The sequence below is a fragment of the Musca domestica genome, unplaced genomic scaffold, assembly GCF_030504385.1.
Source record: "Musca domestica strain aabys unplaced genomic scaffold, Musca_domestica.polishedcontigs.V.1.1 141, whole genome shotgun sequence".
Taxonomy (NCBI): domain Eukaryota; kingdom Metazoa; phylum Arthropoda; class Insecta; order Diptera; family Muscidae; genus Musca; species Musca domestica.
Genome location: NW_026712194.1, coordinates 1,493,822 through 1,514,690, shown reverse-complemented (window position 1 = coordinate 1,514,690; position 20,869 = coordinate 1,493,822). Strand labels below are relative to the sequence as shown.

At 36.4% G+C, this 20,869-nt stretch overlaps 1 protein-coding gene and 1 long non-coding RNA gene across 7 annotated transcripts; one reads left to right on the top strand and one right to left on the bottom strand.

The window, feature by feature from the left end:
- The first annotated feature begins 164 nt into the window (after positions 1 to 164).
- Positions 165 to 19,559, top strand: LOC101887398 (atypical protein kinase C). Of its 5 annotated transcripts, none has more exons than XM_059119340.1 (10): positions 165 to 323; positions 1,821 to 1,988; positions 2,051 to 2,171; positions 15,168 to 15,218; positions 15,283 to 15,368; positions 15,425 to 16,420; positions 16,613 to 16,807; positions 16,951 to 17,072; positions 17,911 to 18,037; positions 18,157 to 19,559. In XM_059119340.1, exons 2-9 carry the CDS (start codon positions 1,824 to 1,826, stop codon positions 17,996 to 17,998), a joined length of 1,824 nt encoding a protein of 607 aa, XP_058975323.1. In that variant the 5' UTR covers positions 165 to 323; positions 1,821 to 1,823; the 3' UTR covers positions 17,999 to 18,037; positions 18,157 to 19,559. The 5 variants fall into 5 exon arrangements, with proteins under 5 accessions (XP_058975323.1, XP_058975322.1, XP_058975321.1 ...); XM_059119339.1 differs by lacking the exons at positions 165 to 323; positions 1,821 to 1,988; positions 2,051 to 2,171; positions 16,951 to 17,072 and adding exons at positions 7,628 to 7,770; positions 9,444 to 10,001; positions 10,412 to 11,360; positions 17,679 to 17,794; XM_059119338.1 differs by lacking the exons at positions 165 to 323; positions 1,821 to 1,988; positions 2,051 to 2,171; positions 16,951 to 17,072 and adding exons at positions 7,628 to 7,770; positions 9,444 to 10,019; positions 10,412 to 11,360; positions 17,679 to 17,794.
- On the bottom strand, positions 5,151 to 7,452 carry LOC109612284 (uncharacterized). Of its 2 annotated transcripts, none has more exons than XR_009341723.1 (3): positions 7,339 to 7,452; positions 5,434 to 7,266; positions 5,151 to 5,357 (listed from the first exon to the last, which is right to left on the bottom strand). It is a non-coding gene; the product is annotated as an uncharacterized LOC109612284 (long non-coding RNA). The 2 variants fall into 2 exon arrangements; XR_002194441.2 differs by having other exon boundaries at positions 5,434 to 5,669; positions 5,728 to 7,433.
- Positions 19,560 to 20,869: the final 1,310 nt, after the last annotated feature.

Here is a 20,869-nt window from a genome sequence, read left to right as displayed (position 1 = left end):
TAAAGGGAAAATCGTAGTTAAAATTTTTTACATTCTTGCAGTTCTAAAATAAACCGAATGGGGGTTAATTCTTCTGTGTGTCTGCACTTTAATAGAGACAAGAAATCGATTGAGATAAATCCCCAGTGTAAAACCACAATAAAAATATCCGAATTGCATTGCCAACTGTAGTGTGTGCCGACGGCACTAATCAACGGCTCTGTCCTCTGTTTTTGTCTCTTACTTCGCGTTGGAAAGTAATGGATTTTATTTACCAGTTCGTGAAAGTTTAATTATTTGTAACAAACTTCTATTTGCTTTGTACGCATTTCTCGTTTTTCGTGGTAAGCTAAATATGTTCTCATTAGTTTATGGTGGCATTTAACATTTAGCTGGTGGCTCCAATATGCAAAATATCATATAGGTTAATGTTATTGGCAAAATATAATCGGCTAGGACGCAGCATATCCGAAATGACTAATTAATGGTACTGTGTTCGATTTTGTAGTGGAAATCGAATTATGTGTAAAAATAATTGATCCATTTACACAATTACAATTACAGAAATATGTAAACACTTGTTGATTCCTTGTCTATCGGAAAAGGGAGGATGCTGCAATGAAGTTGCCATATCTTATTGAATTGCTGAATGCAGAGCCGTACAGCAATTGTTATATACCCTTCAAAATACTATGGAGGGTCTGATATATTGACTTTGTCATTCCGTTTGTAATTAAAATTTAATATTTCAGGGTTTTAATGGGTTCTACAGCAGAGGCATAAGAATTTAAACATTTCTAGGGCTTTATACTTTTGGGTGGATTCTTCGTAAGAAATTTTTGACTTTGAATTCGCTTACTGAACGACCTTAACCAGCAAAATGTTTAGTGTCAAGAATCAGTCATTAGTTTGAGAGAATCAAGATTTTTACAAGGGCGTGGTACGGCTAGGAGTCAGACTATTTGGCACCTTGATCATGTCTTATGTAAGACTCATAAGAGGTGGATAAAAAAGTGATCATTAAGTTTTTATTTTTATAGAAAGAGGTTCCTTTAAATTTAATTTTTCCGACCGAAATGATAACTATAGAAAATCGTTTTCGTTGTAAATGTTACGTTTTAGTCCGAATTTAAACTAGACTAGCTAACTTGGGATACGTCTGTTTATAGGAAATCCAAACAAATGCTGATATTGACCATTTTCTGGCAATTCCTTTTGAGTTCTTGTTTTATACAAAAATTCAAACAATAATATCAAAAAAGCTAAAAGCGAAAAAAATCTGAAAAAATTATCTTATTTAATGGAAAAAGGAAAGTTTAGTTGCCTAATCTACATTTAGACTTAGAGCCATATTTATGGAAAAACCCTAAACCAGCATTCTACTTATTATCAACTCAATGACTTGTAATCGAATAGATTGTTGTTGAAATATCCGAAAACAGAATTTCTTGTTCATTGGTTTTATGCTTCAAGAAATATGTCTTGCACAAATTTAAACTGGGTTTTGCTTTTTAACGCAAACAGTTTGTTTACCCAAAACTTTGAAACGTATTGTACAAATTATTGTTGTTCGTTTAGCCCATTACCCTTTACTATGGTAAAGTTGTGTTATTGCGAGATTGCAAGTTCTTACTTAGGGAAACGGTCCGCTTGTTTTATAAAAATCCATTGAACAGTTTTGAAACCAAATTAAATTTTCGGTACAAGCTATAAATGTGTGAATTTCTATCTTAATTGTCTTTATTCTCAAGCCTAAATAGACAATTGCGAATGTATTTCGATCGCAATTTGCTCGATGTCGAACGCAGGAATATGACCAGGACTGTTTTGTTGTTTTGCAGAAAATGCCTTCACAAATAATGCCAGATGGAAGTGATGTGGCTAACAATGAAATTAAAGTTAAAACCGCGTATAGCGGAAAAGTGATGATCAGTTACATTAAAGAGAATATTACCTACGATGAACTATGCTTTGAAATACGTAAGAATTGCAATTTTACATTGGAGCAGGTAAAAAGGATAACAAATTAATATTTATGAACTACTTTAATGAAAATTAGTTTTATTTGCAGCCTTTCACTATTAAATGGGTTGACGAAGAACATGACCCTTGCACTATATCAACACAGATGGAGTTAGACGAAGCCATACGGTTATATGAAATGAATCATAATCCGGAATTACTCATACACGGTAAGTTCAGTTCGCCCTTTACATGTACTATATACCCAAGATGTGCAACACATGATTGTTGAGTTTCATGCTTAGCAGTCCTTTATTTTTGGATCATATTTCCTTTAGCCGCCCCAACTTTAGAAAAGGTGCCCTTGTCATCCTGATTACAACGATGTCGAATTTATGTTCCGACAATTTATATTTTACTATACATGACGAAATAAAAAAAATATTGTTTATAACTACCGAAGTTTCAACTTAACATTACTTTACCACTTGTTGGAAATATGTTTTCATAAGATTTCGTATCGTTCAGAAGTATTGGGCCAAATACGGGTTTAGTCCGCGAATTTTAAAGGTCAACATCTCGGAAAGTGTTCACTTTCGGAACACGAATTTACATCGCTGTAATCTGGGCGTGATAAAGATAATATAATCCAATTTTTTTTAATCTGCTATTTCTGCAACAAATCCCATCTAGTATTTGGAAGTAGATGACTTTTTCCCCTAATGCAACAAAATTACAATGAAATATACGTAACAATTGAATTGGGTTTTAACAACACCAATAATATTTATTGCAAAGTCCGCACTTGCTTAACGAAACGGATCTATTGAGACATTTGAATGGATGATACATTTATAATCTGAAGCAAACCATCTAGTTACATAAACTAGATACCTTTCTTTTTCTGTTGATCATAGCTTGGCTGAAACTTATTCCAACAGGCCTTGGGCAATACCAAACAAATAAAATAAGTAGGATAAACAATTCGCAGAGAAACAATTATTTAGGAGCTATTCCACAGAACAATCCATCCACTTTCACTCCGCACTCAATTCCAAATATTAACATTTATTTTATTATTCGATTTTGTGTACAACATACCAAGGCCCATAGACAAATAAAAATATAAACAACGGAAGGCACTCACCACTTATTATCAACAGATCAATATGAAAATATTGAAGTCACACAAATCTAAAATGCTAAAATTATTAACCACTGTAAGAGATTTATGAACTGTAAATGGTACATTGGAATAGAAAAACTGTCCCAATCATGATCACATCGAAAAATTTTCAATTAAACAATTGTGGTTATTGAAAACTCAATCAATTTGTTTTGGAAGTCGAGTGACTCAACCATGCAAAACACACACCTGACCGCGCAAACCCCATTGTTGCGACATTTTTTAGCAACTGATATTGAAAGCTTTCGTTGCCTATGCCAAGACCTACATTAGGTCGGACATTTGACAAAAAACTTATTCATGTTTGTGCCATTTTAGCTCTAACTTACCTTTTTATTGTACCATGGTTTGTTCTATTGAGATTTGACTTTCTATGCATTTCAAATCAGAATTTTTAGGCAGCAAACTGGGTAGGCAGATGGTATTACTGGCCGATTTTATATAGGCCTTGCAACATACAAAAAAGAAAATTTTTTTTTTTTCGAAACATTCATATGATACGTGTTGTTGTTGTTGTAGCAGTAGGACATGCATGTGTTTGCGTTCTGCTAATCTAGTTCCAGCTCCAGGTTTAGAAATTCGGCTACTTTAATGGGCTGTAGCCAGAGATCCTCGGAGTGAGTTGGGTAGGTTTGGCTGTGCAATTAAAGAGGTGCAGCGTATTGTGCGGGCCTGTATCGCACGCCGAGCAGGCGTCACGCACCTCTTCATCAATTTGTGCCCAATGCGAATTGAGACGACTACACCACCCTGAACGTAATTGCGCCAAAAATACCCTGGTTTGTCTAGGCAACTGACGTTCTTCAGCAGCAATGGATGGGGGTGGACTCCGAGGACGGCATTCACTTTATAATTGCTAATAGCATCCGCGACTGCATCGGTATGAATGCCACTCAGACCTGCCTGATAGGCTTCTTGATCTAGAGGTTCTTTCTTGTGGCGCTGGAAATTCCTCTCTAGACCATGTATGTCCTTCCTGAAACGCCTGGGTGGGGGAGATTTATCCACCATATGGTGGTTGGGATGACTCTCACGGTAACACCCAAGCAGTTACTTCAACGAAAGCATATGATTATGCTGACGTAAGTGAAGGACTTTCGCCTCTTCATGTAGATGGTCCACTGGTGTCATGAGAAGGCACCCTGTCGCAGTTCTCAGGGCAGCGTTCTGGCAGGTCTGGATATGCTGCCACTGTGTAGCACTAGTATTCGCAGACCACACTGGAGCCGCATTGCTGACCACAGGCCGACCTATCGCGTTATAATAGGTCAACCAGGTTTCTTTGTCCGCACCCCAAGTGCTTCCGGCTAGCGCTTTGGGGACCTTGTTCCTACTTTTCATCTTGTCGCAGATAGCTGTGGCTTGCGCGGACGACTTGAACATGCTGTCGAACGTGACCCCAAGAGTCTTGGGGTAGTTCGTGGTCGGTATTAGATTCCCCTCGACCTGCACACTCATCTGTTTTCTTATCTCCGCAGACCATGTGGTAAAGAGAGTGGCCGTCGATTTCGTGGCGGATATTTTCATATTCCTCTCGTGGAAGTATGCGGCAAGTTCCGCGAGATAGGGGTTCAGCCTTTCGCATATGTCATCGACCACTGGGCCCGACGCCATGATCGTACAATCATCCGCATACGTTACGATCTTAATGCCGTCTGGAGGGCGAGGAATTCCGGAGGTTAAACAGTTGCGGAGATATCACCCCACCTTGGGGAACTCCATGTTTCACTCTACGGGCTTTGGACTTCTTGTTCCGGAATTCCACGTACGACTGGCGTCCACACATATAGTTGATTATCCAACGTTTCAAACTTGGCCGGAGGGTAGTTCTCTGCTCGTCCTCAAACAGTGTGGCATGATTGACTGCATCAAATGCCTTTGATAGGTCAAGGGCTACCAACACTGTTCTATCACACGGCCTGTTCTGGTTCAGTCCTCTACTAATATGTGTGGAAATGGCGTGTAATGCTGTTGTGGACGGAATCGATGCTGGTGGTTGGCAACTGTATAGCTTCCTCTAATGCTGGGGAGGAATAAAGCCTCAAGAATCTTAGCTACTGGCGACAAAAGCGAAATCGGCCAGTACGATTCGCCCTTACTGACATCCTTGCCTGGTTTCAGTAGCGGGACCACCCGGACCATTTTCCAGATATGATACGTGTGTGTAACCCCATTGTTGCGACATTTTTTAGCAATCGATATTGAAAGCTTTCGTTGTCTATGCCAAGGCCTACATAAGGTCGGACAAGAAGGATACATTTGACAACAAACTTATTAATGTTTGTGCCATGGTAGGTTTAACTTACCTTTTTATTGTACCATGATTTATTCTATTGAGATTTGACTTTCTTTGAATTTCAAATCAGAATTTTTAGGCAGCAAATTGGGTAGGCAGATGGTATTACTGCACGATTTTATGTAGGCCTTGCAACATACAAAAAAAGAAAAATAAGTTCTGTCAAGATTTATTTGATCGATTTTTTCGAAACATTCATATGATACGTGTGTGTAACTTAAACAATAATTTCGAATTTTGGTAACGCTGTAACGAAATCACACGTAAATATAAATTGTTTAGTTCTGAAACATTAATTTAGTACCTGTATGTTGTAAGTAAATTGTCACTGGGTCCCGAACACAAAATTGCATCCCTAGATGCTTTGGATTTATTGAATAATGGCACAGCTCTTAACATTGGTATCTCATTACAATAACGTGAAACAGAGGTTAGTTTCATCTATTAAATGTGTATATGAGATTCTAATACGTTTTTAAATCAAGAAAGCTGAAACTTAACAACGGCAAAACATTGTGCTTCATTTTAAAAAAAATCTATGACCTAATTTTATTAAAGAACGCAAAAAACATTTATTTCTTACAAAATATATCATTAAATCTAAAATTATGTTGGTTTCAAAAAACGAAATTGTTTTTTTTTTTTAGTTGAGCCGACGTGGATATTAATATTTCTCGACAAAGCCACACTCATTGCAACCACCGCATTCTCTTATTGTTTTCGTCCCTTTTATACACACTAAACACTGATACTAGGCGAGAACACAGTTTTTATACTTCCAGTTCTACCCGTAGCATAGTGTGGCATTAAATATTTAGTTATTTCAAAGGTGTTTAAAGTCTCTACGTCTGTAGATGTTGCTAAAAAAATTATATACTGAGAGGCTGTGCGTAAAGAATATAAAAATGGGATACAAAAGAGAGAGGAGGCATGATAAGAGCGGGCCTGCGTAAGATGAAAGTTTTGTTATGCTATAGTATTCTCTTAAGTATAACTTGGAACAATAGATATTGTTTCTTTGTTTTGTACGAAATTGGTCGCCTTATGAAAATGTTGGTCTTTTTTGGGAGCGTGTTGCCTGGAATATAAGTTTATTATTAAGAGATTAGCCCAAAATAACTTCAGTTCTTATAGTATTGTTTACTTTAAAGCTTTAATAATATTGAAAAAAAATACAAATAAACTTCTCAACTTGTTGTTTGATTTATAAGTATAAATAGGTAATTGTACAATTGAGTCCTTTGCTATGGTGACATGATGTATTTTGATTAATTTGATGACCCAAAAAAACGTACGGTTATTGTCTTTCTCGCTGCATACAGTAAAAATGTTTCTTTTCTTTTAATCTAATTGTAATTGTCCGCGTATTCCAAACATAGGTTTTAGGCGGTGTGTCCTAATATTATCGTAGGAATGGTGTGTAATATTGTATGAGGTGTTCGGGTGAAAGGGCTAAGGTGATAAACAGATTACATTGCCTTATTCAACGTTTGTTCCATGTTTTCTCTTCGCTCTCACACCCTTGTTACCACGAAAACAACCACTTTGGTCAATGTCTAATTGCTTTGGGTGAATGTTGTTGTTTTTTGTTCTGAACTTGCGCTACACTTGTGATAGTTGTCCCGGCAGTGACAGGAAATTTCATCGCATCACAATATGTCATTCGGGTAATTTTGCTACTGTGCATTGCACGCTCATCATTTGTTTTGTTTTGAGTTTTATCCGCTTCTGTGCAAGAATGTTGCCTCTCTTCGCTACGAAAATGCCAGTCGCGATGCTCTAAGTTTTGTGTTCTGTTATAGGAGATAAAGGTCGTTCTGAGAACAAAATTTCTGGAAAGAGACTGGTGAAATATACTGACATTGAATCTCCAATTCAATGATGTTTGGTAGGCTAGGAGTATAGTAATCTTTACCATCGCATGTCCTTTTCCTTTCGGCAGCTGGTCTTACTTACACATTTCTCTAAATCAAACCAACAATGTAGAAGTTCATAGTTTCTCGATGCCAGACACTCGTATACTTCTGTATAGTATACACTAGGATATAGTATGTGTTTGTTTTTGCCTTGTCTCAGGCTCTGGATGTTCTCTTTCGCTGCCTTCTACAAAAATTATAGCACTCGCGCACAACTTTTTGTCGCAAATGGACGTATTTGCCAGGTTCAATTTAGTATTCGATTACCTTTTGGAGAATATAATTACAAAATACAAGAGCCAGTTTTCCAGTGAAAAAGTTGATTTATTACAATTATAAAGTGCTTGAATAAATTGCTCCTGACTTGCTTTGAAATTGATAAAAATTTTTGAATACATACTCTGCCGTCGTAATAAATTACTCAGGAAAAGGTAATTGAAAGTTACTAACGGGTGTCATACGGATGGACGCATTGTCGTATATGTGTACATATAATCAAAATCAATAAAAAATATCGACAAAAACTCCACCCAAAAACTTGAGCCACTTTCATTTTTATTTTCTTTGGATGGTCCTTGCTGTACTCCGAATGAACGCAGAATTTGTGAGCCAGTGCGATTTTTGTTTTATTAAATGGTGTTATGTTAAATAATTTCTCTGCTCCAGGTAGGACTTCGCTCAAAGTACTTAAGACAATGTATTATTTTGTGAGAACTTGTGGCTATAGATATTTTGCATGTTAAAATGGTCTCGGCATATTGTCTGTGCCTATAAAATCGACTCATTATTATGCGAGTTCCCCTAAACACTGAAGTACGTTGCAATTTTACAACGTTGTCCTTTGACTTTTTTATCTGTGACCGCTGCTGCACAGCGTTATTGGACATGATCCCTACAAACCTTTGTTTGTGAATTCTTTTTCTGTTTATTGTCAGCAGCTTCAGAGGTTTTGACGTCAATTGCAATATTAACCTGAATTTGAACTATGACAGAAGGGCGGTTGCCAGTCTGCGAAGTGTTCTAATAAACATGACTACAACACCTATTATTAAAAGTAAAAAATAAAATAAAAACTGATATGGAGTTTTGCACACAAAAATGCCACAATCTTTGAAGTTTCTGCATTGAAGGATGGAATTTGACGTAATATTCCAAGGTCTTCCACAAAGAATATATGTAGTGTACCGCATAGTATATTGAACATTAGGCTTCAGTTAATGGGTACAATCGCCCTCGACCCTTTATAAACTAAACCAATTACACAGACACACATAAAGAACCTCAAGTATAACATTTTGCTAAATGAGTTTTTGATACACTTCCATCGCTTTGCTAACATATTTTTTTTTTCGTTTAATAAATGTATGCACATGACATAGTGTTTGCGTTGCGTTATATCAATTATTTTTTCGATGTAATTAATTTCTTGTATTCGGAGTTCCACAGTACAGTTATATGAGTCTACGTTTACTAGACAATGTGCGTACAAGGCATTTTAGTTGTAAAAAAACTTGTAATATTGTTCGGTCTACAACGCTTTTTTTATTTCTAACTCCGCAAGCATTTCGATTAAAAATACAAAGCAAAACTACCTGCTTCTTTTGATAACTATGCTGTATTGGCAAGTAGAATTATACAACCAATTTGCACAATAAGTCCTTGTAAATATTTTGATAATATGGCGAAATGTTAAAAACATAAAATGCAAACAATACGAATAATATGAACAAATATGTAAGAAGAATACGACTTTTTAACTAACCAATGTTTGGCTACTTAAGATTTAACTAATATTCATGATTTCTTAAGGGGTTTTGAATTGAAATGTTGATATCAGTTTGATGTCACCTTTTTTGCTTTGTCAAGTATAACATACCATTTCTAAAGCACGATTTGTAAACAATATTTGTGTCTGTTAAAAAATTATATCTAGCAGTCTTATCCACCTTTCGGAGAGCATTTCATTCGGAGTTTATCAGCTTAGTGGTTCTTCGTTTATTTGTATGAAGAAAGGAAAACGAAATAAGTGGCTGAAGTTTATCCTAAAAAACGTATATGTGCTTGGCTCTAGCGTTAACAATTCACACACATTTGCTTATTTTAGCATACGACATGCATAATGCTTGAGCAAGAACTGACTGAAGGATAAGTCGAAAAGCTGTAAAGAATTCCTAAGGGTCCATTGGCAACTGTGAACAAACTCTATATACAATTTTGTTATAGCATGGCTTGGGGATACTGGAGCGCCACAACTGTGGACCGTGGACGGTCACCGAGGCGCAATACGCAGACAACGCCGTTACCGGTAAATTTAGTACAGCAAGAAGAAGAACCTTGTGTGACGACAACTACGACCGCAGTTCAGTCCTCGACAACGACAAACTCAAATACATGCCCCAATACACCATCTGGCACACAAGCTGGTTTGTGCTACAGTCCCACTTGTCGAAGTCGGTGCAGCAGCCCGTGTCCCGGCAGCCCCTGTCCTGGAAGCCCTTGTGGGTCTATTACACCACCACCGCCGCCCCCACATCCTTTGACCTCGTCACAGCAATATTTGCACCAACATTCCAATAAGAATTGTCCTGCAGCACAACAAGTCTTTACTGCCCAGGATTATCCTTCCAGGCGTCAATCACTGGACCGGTTGGACAGTCCACAGGTATGGACATTTAGTAAGGTATTGCCGTTTGTTCCAAGGTCTAGATTTTACACGTATCTAGAGAAAAATGTGGAAAATCTACCGCTATTTGATGATGAGGAAATTCACCCTGAATGTATTTGTCTGGAAGAACGTTCACATGAAATAATGGGAATTTTCCATCAAAAAATATGCGATTGCGTTTTTCTAGAATTTTTCGTTCATCGTCAACTCAGTTTAGTTCTCATGGTAATTTGATTTATTTTCGTTTTTCTTTGAATATTGTTCCTGAAAATTGCACACTTTGACATCCGCATAATCTCTTGTGAATAATCGCGTGCGATTTCTACACCCCAAAAACTCATTGGTCAATCATTTGTTGTAACGATCACCGATTGTCTGATATCACCTCTCCATGTTGATTATAACAGTCGAAATATTTTGATACTATACAGGCGAATCAACTTTCGGATATAATGTGCCGCGGTGCAGTTGTTTCGTCCATACAGTCCGCCAATAACACATTGACTCGCGGTGTTTCCCTGCACAGTCGTAGCGGAAGTGCCCACGGCAGTATTCATGGTGGCGGCAGTCATCATGGAAGTCACGGAACAGTTGGTCCTCCTGGCAGCGTTCATGGCTCAATGGGCTGTTTACAAGGCAGTACAGGACATTTGGTAAGTGTGGGCCATTCCAACAGCGGGAGCGTGGGAATGCTTACCGGTGGAACTGTGGATACTGGCGACTATGATGTTCCCCATCCACATCCGTATACTCATCACTATATGCAAACGTCGTCGTCTATAACGCCGCCCCATTCTACGATGAATTTGATGGGATCCAGGCCGGGATCTGCGGGGCCGTGCACTGGACACGAGTCTGGATCGGATTCTAGTCAAGGATGTGGCTCAATGATGGCTTCTGGTAGTCTTATTGGGCATATACATATGAGCACTATTGGAGGTGCCGGTGTCCATCACTCTCATGTAGGTGGCAGTGGTTCTCTTGGGCGTTGTTCTAGTCGCTGCCACAATACAACTACGACTACGGATGATTCTGGCGGGGGCAGTGGCGGCAGTGTTTTCGGTAGCGGCCCTTGCATGGGCCTAGAGCACCAACAACAACATCAACACCATCACATTGTTCGACATGGCAGTGCTGGTAGTGGCCTCAACGGCTGCGGCAGTGGTGGTAGCGGTGGTCGCAATAGTTCCCTCAGTACTATCCACAACGGCCATGGACACCATCAACAGTACCATCACGAATGTATTCACTACGAACGGCTACCAATACCAGTCCCCATACCCACTGTGCCAACTACACATCACCAGCAACAACACTTGCAATCAGAAGAAGAAATTGAACCAGCATATGCGACAGGTATGAAAACAACATGCGCTATATCGGATGAAACTTTTTGTTTTGCTTTTAAGAAGACTGATTTTTTTGCTTGTCCCTTTGTCAAGGAACATATACCAGCGATTTCCTTTGACGCTGTGTAAAACCTATAGGAGCCTTCCAGAACTTCTAATTTGAAACACAACATATTATCTTCCTATTTCCTCTTTAAGCCATAAATAATACGAACTAATGATTCAAATAATTATGTAGTTGTTGGGATTTTTTAAATATTTTCATTTTGGGTTGTCATTACAAAACAGCAGATTTTTAATCAGCTAATGGCATTGAATAAGTTTCAGTGAGAAACATTTTGAAGTGAGAAATTGAGAAATCTCAGTAACTCAATTATTAAAATTCTCTTCTCTCGCCCTAATTTACTGGACTTTAGGATCGGAAAACAACATTTTGTAAAATTTCGTTAGTTACTCCAACCTGGTTCAGGCAAATTATATGATAAAATCTTAAATGTTGGGGTAGTAAGACCTTGTAATGTGCTTCCTTATTACCACGTTATTATGATACAGATACATGAATTGAAACATTAAGAATTCTAGCGTTGTGCAAAAAAAAAAAATTGTGCAAAATTTATTAAAACTGCTTAATTTACTTGAAATATCAATGTTTACAAATGATTTAGTCTACAATGCTCCTAATGCTTTCATCAATATTTTGAAATCGTTTGCGTAACTTAATGAAGCGTTTAGTGTTGGTGTTACCTATAAACTGATTACCGTTGTATCAGTCAATTTTTCAGGTATAAACTAATATCCCGTAGGTATGATATACAAGAGGGTTCTTGTCACAAATTCTAATATGAAAAAAAAAAAAACATTTATTTAAATTGTATTATCTTGTTGCATGCTAAGTCTGCCTCTGGGACGTTTGGTTTGTCCGCAACTCCATATAAACATATATTCTTCGCCACAACATGGCAAAGCTCAACAATTAAAAAAAATTACGGGTTTTGTTTTGTTTTGTAGGTGTGAATCAGGGGATAAGAGTATCTGTCTTTTCGTAAGACCTTCGCTGATAACTTGATAAGCATATGTTCACATCTAATCTTATCTCTCTCCAATTTTTCTAGCATTTATTTATCTATGTAGGTCTTTCCACGGTTAACATTTAAAAGACCACAAGTCCAAATTACCCTTTTGTACAGTCGATGTGATTTATGTCGTTTTTTTTACGTATTCTCAACAACGTACAACTTGTTTTGTGTTCGAACGTTTGGAACTAAAGTTTGTGTAATTTTTGTACCGTGTGAGTGCACAGTATATTCTGGTTTAGTTGAGTATGGAGTAGCCCATATAAATTCATTGTCTGCGCTGGCATACATTATGTCGTCATATAAATTCAACATAAAATTTTCGTTAACATATTAATTTTATTGTTCAAAACTCGCATATCATTCTCTCAGCATGCAGTGCTTAAATTGAAAACAATTTTGACAACCACGATTCCACGAATGGCTACTTTTGTTAGAGAACAAGTTGTAAAACGTACATAAGAACACATAAATACTAATTTATTGAATATAAAATAAAACATACGTCAAGGACTATACATTATACGTTTGCATATTGGTTGAATCATCTATAAAGAACGACGTTAATGCCTAAGCTTACAATTTCAGTGAATCCAGTTTAAACTAGGAATAACAAGTAAAAAACGTTAAGTTAGGCCGCGCCAAACTTTTATACCGAATATCGGGAGGTACGGTTTTATGTGGGCTATATAAAAACGTGGACCGATATACATCATTTTCAATACCAACCATACGCAATACAAATTGTTATGCCAAATTTTGAAACTCAACGTCAAATATTGTGGGCTGTATCGTGATTTCAACTGACAGACGGACATTGTTAAATCGACTTAGAATTTTATGCTGATTATGAATATATGTGTATACTTTATGGGGTCTACGAAGAATTTTTAGGGATGTTACAAACGGAATGACAAATATAATATATCCTCCTTTCCAAGTTGGGGGGCATAAAAAGACAATGTTGCACGTTCTTTGTGCAGAAATACCGAAATCTGGTAGCACCATGCGGTAACTGTATTGTGCGGGGCTACACACACACAAACGTATAATATCGATTGAATTGTTCTCCATCAATCGTGTGTACTTTTTTACATTGCTATGGCGTTCGCAAATGGGTCACTCTTATATGACACACATTTCTCTTCTTGGGAGAATTAGTGGTCATAAAGAACTAACAGTCTAAATCATCGGTTCGTCAAAAGAAGAACACAGTGTGCTGTTGAATGCGACTGATCGACAGAAACGAGTAAATAAAGAAGACAACACGTATTATCGGCAAGCACACCAAATTAATCGATTGCTGTACGGAATGTTTTGACAACATCGTTCGTTCCACAGGAGTATTATTTGAGAGAGATAAAGAGCGAGAGCGAGATAAAACATCGGTATGATCATTTGGAATGGTATTTTTGAGGCTGCCACAATTTACGGGGTTCAAACATCATCATTTTTCATGAGCGGAGGTGCCGGATGTTAGTAGAGTCCAATTACAAATCTATAAAGTATAATATCCCCTTAATTTGAGGGGCAGCTTATATTTTCAGTTGATCAATAACCTAAAACTATTCCGAAATCGGAATTGAAACAATATCATAGTTAATTAATTTATTTGTCTGTTTCTAAAATCCAAAAATGAAATATTTTTAAGCTTCGTGCAATCATTGTTGTGTCCCCTTTACGTTTTTAATGGTACAATTAGTAAAAGAGAGATAAGTTACATTCGCTCTGAGAGAACTGCCTTGTCTAGCAAGTACGGGAACGGAAAACTAGTAAAAATTTCAAAATTTGGCCTCGTAATGCATACAAATGTATACTACGAATTCAGAGCGGATATACTTATTTGGATATGGTTCAAGTATTAGTTGCTCAAAAAACACTATTGAAATCGTCAAGTGTATCGTTCCTTGCTCAGCAATATACAAGCATTTTTACTTAACCTTGAGTTAGAGTTAAATTATTATGTTGTTGCTGCATGCAAATTAAACAATGTTATGTATATATAAAAGCATACACACACATTTCAACTTACTGTGACGAAATTGAAGACAAGTAATTTAACTAAATTTTCGCCGTTTGGGTTTGCTTCTTGATGCTGTCGTAGTAAATACTTATTGAGTAAATGTGTGACAATGAACATCGATTGACAAAAAAGGAGCGCCGTATTCAAAATCAAGACTTTTCGTAGGGACTTGGGTAGAGTTTAGCTTCAGTCAAATAATAAAAATTACAAAACTTTGTTTTGTGTTCCATGGCAGAGGATAGGGGTCAAAATCCATATCATTTCATGTATACGACATGGATGTGGGTAGGAATAAACAGAATGTCTTGAATACGAAGTTTAAAGATTACATTTAAATGGGGTTCGTTTTAAACGATGAGCTGGAAAAAATTGCTAGCACTTGGAGTATTAGAACGGACTCGATTCAAATTATGAGGGAAATAGAATCGCTTCGGTGGCATGTGGATAGAATGTGGAGGGTATGAGTTAAAAACAAATATTTTATATTTGTAGCCGAATGTGGAGGATGAGCTCATGGATTAGATATTTATTTTAATTTTTGTGGAATGTGGGATATCACCTTATTGTCCATCTTTACAAATACATCATTTTTGACGGTACTTAAAGCCTACTAAAAGGCCGATCGACGATCTCAACTTCTGGTGTATTTCACAATATAAGATGCATATAAGAAGTGACCCGTATAGTTTAAAAAAATAACACTTTTGATTTTCTTCAGTGTTTCCGAATGTTCCTGCGGCCCCTGGTTTGTTGTGCGATGGAGAAGATCGTAAGTTATAAATATCAATTAGGAAACTATGTGTGGTAAGACTAATTTTAATTGAATATTTCAGGAAGCATATACCGTCGTGGTGCACGTAGATGGCGTAAATTATATCGTGTCAATGGGCACATATTCCAGGCCAAACGTTTCAACAGAGTAAGTTACCTCCGTAAAAAACGCTCTATTTATGCATTTTTTTTGTTGTCCTACAGCGTGCATTTTGCGCCTATTGTCAAGATAGAATCTGGGGTCTCGGGCGTCAAGGCTTCAAGTGCATTCAGTGCAAATTATTGGTACATAAAAAGTGTCACAAATTGGTGAAGAAGCCTTGCTCTAATGAACACGTTGAACCATTGGTTCCAAAAGGCTCGGAAGAAGACTTTGCCGAGCAATTACCAAAAATGGCACCACCCATTCCAGACTATCCACCCATGCACGCCGGAGGGGAAGAATCACGCATCTCGGATCCAGAGCATTTGCCCTCGTCCTCCGGTGGTGGTGGTGGCGGAGTCCACCTGTCATCGGGAAAAGATCCAGTTGACATGGGATCGCAGCGTCAATTTTCTTTGGATGACTTCGAGTTAATCCGCGTTATTGGTCGTGGTAGTTATGCTAAAGTATTAATGGTTGAATTGAAAAAGACTCGGCGTATCTATGCCATGAAAGTAATTAAAAAGGCTTTGGTAACTGATGACGAAGACATCGATTGGGTCCAGACGGAGAAACATGTCTTTGAAACGGCTTCAAATCATCCATTCCTTGTGGGCTTACATTCGTGCTTCCAGACGCCTTCGCGTTTATTCTTTGTTATTGAGTTCGTTCGAGGAGGAGATCTTATGTACCACATGCAACGGCAGAGGCGTTTGCCGGAGGAACATGCACGTTTCTATGCGGCGGAAATCAGTTTGGCTTTAAACTTTTTGCATGAGAAAGGAATTATATACCGTGACTTGAAATTAGATAATGTTTTATTGGACCATGAGGGCCACATCAAGTTAACGGACTACGGAATGTGCAAGGAAGGCATACGCCCTGGAGATACTACATCTACATTCTGTGGTACACCCAACTATATTGCCCCAGAAATATTGCGGGGAGAGGATTATGGGTTTTCGGTGGATTGGTGGGCCCTTGGAGTCTTGCTTTATGAAATGTTGGCTGGGCGCAGTCCCTTCGATATAGCCGGAGCATCAGAAAATCCTGATCAGGTAAGATTTTTATACGAAAGTTCTATTTAAATTGATGCCAAGTTAGATTAGACGAAAACGAACACGGGTTACAACAAAAGTTTTAGCACCCGAAACTGAACTGCATAATATCAATCTAAAAATCAGCGTTCTCCATAAAGTAAAATTCATTAACAACTATAATTTTTAAATTTACATTTTCTATATTCGCAGAACACGGAGGATTACCTGTTCCAAGTTATTTTGGAGAAAACTATTCGCATACCAAGATCGTTAAGTGTCAAGGCGGCTTCTGTTCTTAAGGGCTTTCTCAATAAAAATCCAGCTGATCGCTTAGGCTGCCACAGAGAAACCGCTTTTATGGATATTAAAAATCACCCATTTTTTAAGGTTATCGATTGGGAAATGGTAAGTGAGCTCTAGGTTGGGTTGAATGTGGGTTTCATAAAAACAGTTAACAACCATTTGTGCATATTTGATGATAACTATAACCTCATTCTTTTGGTCTCTGAATAATACGATTTGAATTATTGTCATTTAATATACGCAAGGTTGCTCGAAAGGAAGTAGCGCCACCATTTATACCAACATTTGATCCTGGTGATCCTTATTTGACAACAAACTTTGACATTCAGTTTACTAGGGAGCCAACTGAATTCTCTCCTGATGACCCGTAAGTCCTAGATTATGATTAAATTCCCAAATGAAGTGTGTTATATCGATGTTGTTGAATTTTGTAACCGCGATAACCAAATCTTGATCATATATATCAAGAAAATATTTGTACTGCTCCCTTAAATTGATCTGGAATACATAAGCGAAAGTCTAAAACAATTCCTCATTTGATGAAATCAAATGATAATATTTGACTCATCACGATAATATTTGAAAGTTAACCTTCTACCCATTTTTTGTTTGCCCAATTTTCTTGCATACCTATAAAAACCCAACATGAGAGTGTAAAGATTGCTAGTCTTGGTGTTGTGTTGAAAATTGACAATTTCGCTCAATCGTTGGTCACATTTCATATCTCATTTATAAGACCTTGAAACAAAACATGTCTGTTTGCGCTTCTATTACGGGAAATCTACCTTCTCTATAAGTAGCTTCATGAATATGGAATTTAATAGTATCATGTTACTCATCAAATGTTCACAAAATTTGAAATCTATAAACTTTTGTTTGTTATTTTGATTTTATTCATCCATAAAAATCTTGCTCCCGCTTCTTTTTCATGTCTTCGACCCATCAAAATCTCCAACACACATTCATTCCATAGTTGGCATACAAGCAAGTCACACCACCATTTAAACCACGTTTAGACTCAGATCGTGATTTGGCCAATTTCCCACCTGAATTTACAGGCGAAGCAGTACAATTAACACCAGATGACGAGTAAGTCGCTCTTGAGTAGTCAAAGTACATTTATATTGCCAAAAAGCAGACATATGTATATAAATCTTGTTAATTCCCTTAATAATTTTGTTCAATTCTTTATAAATTGAATTTAGCCGTGTCATTGATAACATCGATCAGTCGGAGTTCGAAGGTTTCGAGTATGTCAATCCATTGCTAATGTCCTTGGAAGATGAAGTTTGACATCACGAGTTCTGTGATTTGCATCCCTACAATATGCGTGTAAGTAAATATGATTATGTGGGTCTGCAAATTTTTTGGTTCTTATTCGAAGCTGTGTATTAGATAGACTGTGCCAGTCTCCTATGTTCAAGCAACATTTCGTTTTCTTTTTGTTTTAGCTGTATGGCGAAGATTCCAGTGACTATGATTCAGTTGCTGATGATTTAAGTTTAATGCGCATAAACGCTCCTAATAACAATTTAGCAACACAATTGAATAATTACATCAATGATCAACACCACCAACAACCACAACATCAACTTCATCATGAATCGCAGCAGCAGCAGCAGCAACAGCAAACATACCATGAATATCATTATGACCACTCACAACAACAACACCAAGAACAGCAACATTCACATAATGGTAACAATAATAATACACATAACGCAAACAATAATAAAAGTAGTTTATTGCAGCACATGTTTTGCCTTCCATTAAACTAATCTTATAAACAGACAGACAAGTACAACAAATAAACGAAAATAATGTCTGCAACTGAAAACAGATATCTTATGCAAAATAAATTAAAGTACTTTGAATGTATGAATCATAATCACATTAACGGCTCAGAGTCTATGAGAGACATTAAATATAATAAGAACTCACACTGATTTTTCTATTCAAAACCACAACCACGTCATACTATAAAACATAACGTATAAAAAATATTAAAGTATCTAGAGGAGGAGATAAATGTAACTGAAAATAAATTTAGAAATCGCAATATTCTATTGAAGTATTTTCTGAAAATGGCACCTCACAACATCTCAATAATATGATCATTATCATGAAAATGCAACTAATCGGCAATACAAATATTTCACATCTTAAGTGGGTTTTTTCTATTCATACTGTGCTCTGTCCCAGCGCATTGTTCGTTTTCAAGGCTACCTCTGCATGCATATTTGTGGAGAGAGCACCTAGCCAAAAGTGGTGCAACTTTTAGATCTACAACTTTTAACAGATTTAAAAGTTACTATCAAATAAAACATAGTCGACTACGAAACCGCATCTATCGAGTATTGAACAAACATTTTGAGTCGTTATTTTTTGTGCGTATGTAGGAAGAGATGGAAAGTATTTCGAAAAAAATTATGTAAATAAAATTTTCTACAAACTTACACTTTCTGGCTAAATATTCAGACTAAATATATCAGAAATATGTGCATGAAGCCGTTGTGAGCGACAGAAGAGAGCTGTATGACGACACACTTGTCAAAATATGAAACCATCCGTTTCGACATTAATTTTCCCCGTAAAAAGTTGTTGTTTTTTATGAACTATAAACATTTACATTTTTAAATTCTCTCTCCGTATAAAGAAAACCAATATAACTTTATTATTGCAAAGCTTATTGAAAACACAAATAATATCCAACTTTTAAATATAAAATTCAAATTGTTATTATTAACACGATCATTAATATATATTTATATTTTGTGTCTGCATTAGTGCGAGGTTTTCGTATAGAGATGCATACACTTCATTAAGAATTTCAATAAAGGACACTGATATTGAATATTTTACTAGTTAAGTTTAGGTTAAAGCATGCACTTGAAGCATTCCCTGTTCCCAAGTACAGAAGTATAGGCGAATGTCAAACATGCACATATAACTGTCTTGGCACTTATTTATTTTCTAATTGGATCTTCTTTTTTATTACCATCTACTGAGTATTTGTTTTAAAAAGTCATTCCGTAATTAATTGAACAACTTCACGCCCCACAGGTTGAGTATTAGAAGTTTTTTAACATACATATACATTCATATAACAAATTTAAAGATGAGTTGTTCGTTACTACAATATAATAAAAAGTAAAACAATGAAAAATAATACATATTATAGCTAAAAATTAATATAGTAAAAGTGACAAAATTCTAAATATTTTAATATGTTTAAATTAGAGATGATTACCAAACGATAAAGTTAATTGATCTGTTTCCCCCAAAGCGAAAAACCAGCAAGTTGCTTCCTTTTCAAAGCCACTTATGTCTAGAAAATTATAAGAAACAGGAAATGTCAGAACCCTTAACCCGTTTGTCTAGCTCGTTTACAAGCGATTGGACACGGAACAGTGAATAAATGAAACATAGAAGTAATAATAAAAATATTAATTTTAAACTATTTGTGGAGAAGCCCCTTTGGAACGATCGAAGTACAGTTTTAATTAACAATTACAATTGTTCATTATAAAATCAACTTTTGTTTCTAAAATAAAAAAAGAACTCTGATAAATAACTATATAAAAAATATTGAATGAGTTTTATTTTTTGCTTGAAAAAAGACGGCGAAGGTCAAGACACTAACATGTTACAATAAGAAGAATAAATGAACATTTCCCAGTCTGACTTTAAAAAACTTGAATTTATTAGAGAATCTATGGTATATATTATTATCCAATCTCATTTCAGGCAGGAGCTATCAACAAAGTTCCAGGAATTCAATGTAATATTAGTGAACCAGATCCATAAGCTAAGGTAAGGGAGTGACAGCTGGGGAAGGCCATTAAATGGATAAAAGTAATCAAAATTGCAAACATAAACTTTTTATACTATAATATAAATAAGCTCAATATAATATTTATTTCGTAAGCTAATTCTACCAGGTCGAATGTTTGTTACACAATAATTTCTCAATATTTTTTCAAGATTAAGGCAAAACTACATAGACAATTGTTATTGTATGTACGCAATAAAATGTTTCATTTTAATGTTTTTATATCCTTCCTCTCAATGTTAAGTTTTCAGCTGCAGGTACAAATCTTCCAACACTTCAAAAAATCGCTAGGAAATCGTTGAAAGAAACAACATTCCTTTCAAATTGAAATC